The sequence below is a fragment of the Oryzias melastigma genome, linkage group LG20 (assembly GCF_002922805.2).
Source record: "Oryzias melastigma strain HK-1 linkage group LG20, ASM292280v2, whole genome shotgun sequence".
NCBI lineage: Eukaryota > Metazoa > Chordata > Actinopteri > Beloniformes > Adrianichthyidae > Oryzias > Oryzias melastigma.
In genome coordinates this window covers 22855614-22859679 of record NC_050531.1, presented here as the reverse complement: position 1 = coordinate 22859679, position 4066 = coordinate 22855614, and the positions used below count along the sequence as shown (strand labels likewise).

Genomic DNA, 4066 nt, shown 5'->3' with positions numbered 1-4066 from the left:
ACGTGTGACCCGATGTGTGTTGACATGTGACCTGATGTGTGTTGACATGTGACCCGATGTGTGTTGACATGTGACCCGATGTGTGTTGACATGTGACCCGATGTGTGTTGACATGTGACTCGATGTGTGTTATAGGGTGACTTGCCGAGCCCGTCAGACACCAGGCTTTTCTCCCGCCTGCTGAGCTCAGACGACACAGAGGAAATAGCTGATGCAGATGAATACTTGCTGCCAAACAAACGCCTGATTCCACCTGACAACCATCCCTGTGGTGCAATGGTATAAATATTCCTTCTTTAAGTTTTTTCTTTCAATGTCTTTATTGATATGACCACTTTAATATTCAAAGAAACTCCTTCATTTGCCCTGTATGAATTAGTGCTTCATAGAGGTTGTTTTTAATAGTTTAACTGCACAATAATTCTCTTTACACATGTTTTTGTTAGAACATCATGTCTTCCTTGTCTGCAGAACGGTCATTTGGCCAGAGAGAACAGCGGAGCTCAGCGATACATTACTGACCCCACCCAGAGTGGACTGGATAAGGAGGACTGTTTTGGCCATGGTAACTTCGTATATGTTACATATAATGACACATTTGTAAAGATAAATCAGTTAATGAATCACACTATTGTGGGGCTAAAAAGGTGGAAAGTATATTGATTGAATTATTTAAGGGCTAAAATGATTGACTGTATATGAGAACTGAACTGACATTCAAACAGGAAGTATCTGTTGATTTCAGAATCCCATTGACTTCTATAGAGAAATAAACAGAATAATCATTCTTGTCTTGACACCATTTTTAACATGTTCTTGATAATTCTATTTTTTATATTGTTAAAGTAGTTCAAGTTATTCAAGTTATAAACAGATCAATCAGGGGCCTCAATAAAAGTAGATGGCGTCACTGTCAAAACCTCGATTAACAGATTCTCCCGAGTCCACTTTCAGTAGAAGGGGGGTGGCCTTCCAACTAGCTCACTCCTGATTGGCTAGAGTGGTTGTCATAGTAATGTAGACTCAGACAGGTGGCGACTGAATAAACTTCATTTGGTTAGAAGTAAATAGTTTTCTGTGGGTGATGTCACACTTTCTCAGTCCGGTTCTCCTCTACAGTCAATAGTTATAATGAAACCTTCAAAGCAGAAAAAAAAAAAAAAAGTTTAAATTTTGGTCTCAAAACCAAAAAGATGTCATATACCAGGTGTGTCAAACTCAGTCACACAAGGGGCCAAAATCAAAAACACACCTTGAGTCACGGGCCAAACTCAGTTTTAAAACTTTAAAACCGTAACTTTTGAACATTATTATGTTAAATCCGGCCCCCGGGCCTTGACTTTGACACATGTTATTGAAAGTTAAGCTAAAACATTAAGCTTGTTGAGGTCAGCATTTGTTTGTCCTTCCAGAATACATGAACCAGAGCATGAGTGAAACCAGCCGGAGCAGCAGGCTGTCGGAGGTTCTCAATCCCAACTACGAGGACCTGAGCCCGAGCAGTGGCATCGCCTCCCTTCTCCTCTCACCGGAAAATCTGGAGCCCTCAAGACCTGAATACCTAAACACGGCAGAGCTTTGTCGCCCCCTGGAGCCCAGCGACAGCCTTGAAAACCCAGACTACCAGGCTGCCTTCCTTCCCCCCACAGTCACTGCAGCATTTGGAAACGGCCTGTTCCTTCCCACGGCAGAGAATCTTGAGTACTTGGGACTTAATGCTACGCAGTCTCCTCCTGTACGCTAAGGGGCAGCAGTGTGCAGCTGTTTGCGGGGCCAAGCTATGGTTTACTTTATTCAGGCAGCTCAGTATTTAAGTCCACGGTTTACTGTCAGTCATTTTGAGGAAACGTTGAGTCTAAAGTGGAACAAACGAGAACCCGACTGCCTTTAGCCCAGAACCATAACATTAAAACCAGATATTTGATGGGTAGAACCCAAAGAAGCCAGTTTGGACCCTCAGTTCCATCCCAGCCGATGCGTGGTCGCATCTGAGGAGGTGTCATGCAGACCAGACCATCGATTCTGCAGCTTCTTCTCACAGTGCAGGAGTACTGGTTCCACATGAAAGCACCTGCCCACCACAAGCAGAAGACACCAAAACAGAGTCACGAGAAGTGGTTTCGGATTGCCAATCCAGAGGAAGCTGCAATCCCACACAGTTCACTCTGGAGCTGTCGCAGTGCACCAAGCTTTACACCTCCAGTCTCTAATCAGGACCACATTGGAGCATCATGCGCAAAAACTGTGGGGAGTAACCCAATGCAAACTGTGAAAAAAATAAACAAAAAACTGTTGGTTCTTATCTTTGGGGGTCAAAGTTCAGCCACACCTCTACTGCAAGGAGTTCAAGCAGACAGCAGCGCCCCCTGCTGGTTCTGTGCAGGCTTTGTACCTCTATAATGCTCCTCCTTAACACTGTAAATAGAAGACGAAAAGCACTGAGAGTTTGAATGTTTAAAGAAGCTACTAACTGTCAGTGTGATGTTTTATGTGTTCACTGTTTTTTGACCCCCCCCCCCCCCTGCTCCTCAGGTGAAGATGATGAACAGTATTTGTGTTCTGGAGAAAATGACGGAGCTCTATCACCAGAACCCAGCATCAGCCTTCTCCCGCTCCCCGACCTCGGTTTGTGTAGCATCCTAGTTGAACTTTTATGGGGTCCAAACGGTTTTAACTGCGTTTTACTTGACAAGAATGAGCCAAACGTCCTGCTTCTTTGTGTTTGCTGCTGATTTTCATGTATAAAAGCTGTGTATGCATCACTGGCTGCTGGTCGTTCATTTTCATGTCACACAGACATGGTGGCCCTGAAGTGGAAGTCACATCAAAAGATTTTACGGATCACAACAATTAAAAAAAGAGCATTATATTTCAGAAAAAAAAAACAGAAACCAAAAAGACACTTGTTGTACATCAAAGCAAAACACTAATGCTCAAAACCCTCCCACCTCTACAGGCCCACCAGACTCAATGGAATCAACCGTATTAAACATGATGGTAGATGATTTATTATAAGGTTATTGTAAAATATCTTCTAAATGTATTATTTTTTCATATTAATAATGAAGCAGGTTAGCCCTATAAAGCCTGAACCATTAAATAAGTGACAGAAAACTCCAATCCTTTGAATTAGGAGCCCTTGTGGGTCCTGGCTCAGGCCATGTTTTTTGACCTTTACGGAGCTCAAGAGACCAGTGCTAACAGAAGCCTGAGACCTTCGCAGGATAAAGGATTTCTGCCTGGGCTGCAGTTTGTTCTGGTTTATTCTGTAACGAATCAATGCATTGATTATTGATACGGTAACAATGTGTCACCAAATGTTATGTACCGTTGTCTGCATCTGCAGCTGGACTTGTCAGTGGAGACAGCATATCAAGAAGATCAAGACCTCCCATTAAGCTCCTGCATGGTCAACAACAGCTGGTGCACTGCAAAGTTGCAAGAGACTAGATACCTGCGATAATGCTAGTGTGAATGCCGTCAGCTGAATGTTGCAGCTCAAGGAGCAAAAATTGACAGTTACACTGGAGCTGAAAACACTGAAGCTGATAGTTTGCTAAAATATTAGCTAAACTCCAAATTAGCCTGAAAACTGCCTAAATTAGCCAAAACAGCTAGCATGTAGCTGAAATATCAACCAAACAGTAAAACTTCCTAAAAAAAAACTGCTTAAAAACTGCTGAAAATAGCTAACCTATGGCTAAAATATTGGCTGAACTCCAAATTAGCTTAAAATACTGAAAAATACCTATACTAGCCAAAAAAGCTAACATTTAGCTGAAACATTAGCTGAACTTCAACTCCAAAACAGCCAAAAAAAAACTTAAAAAAAATAAATTAGCCAAAACAGCTAGCATGGAGCTGAAATATTAGCTAAGCTGCAAAACACCCTAACACTTCTACTTGAAATTTGTATTCCTCTCACTCTAATAGGTGTTTAAACTGAAGCTGAATTTGCATTGAGTTCAGTTAAAAACAGAAAACTGAAAGATGACATAACTTTGAACTGCTATAAAAACTGTAAGGAGTTTTTTAAAAATAAAAATACAAGTTCAAGAGCCCAAAG

General features: G+C 41.8%; 1 protein-coding gene across 1 annotated transcript in view; it reads left to right on the top strand.

Annotated features, from left to right (window-relative positions):
- Positions 1-2767, top strand: part of LOC112151354 (melanoma receptor tyrosine-protein kinase) — a 49897-nt gene extending 47130 nt beyond the window's left edge. The window contains exons 25-27 of the mRNA XM_024280234.2: positions 136-279; positions 472-565; positions 1413-2767. Of these exons, the coding sequence (XP_024136002.1) occupies positions 136-279; positions 472-565; positions 1413-1744 (570 nt within the window). The 3' untranslated portion in view covers positions 1745-2767. The remainder of the gene's footprint in view (positions 1-135; positions 280-471; positions 566-1412) is intronic.
- The last annotated feature ends 1299 nt before the right edge of the window (positions 2768-4066 follow it).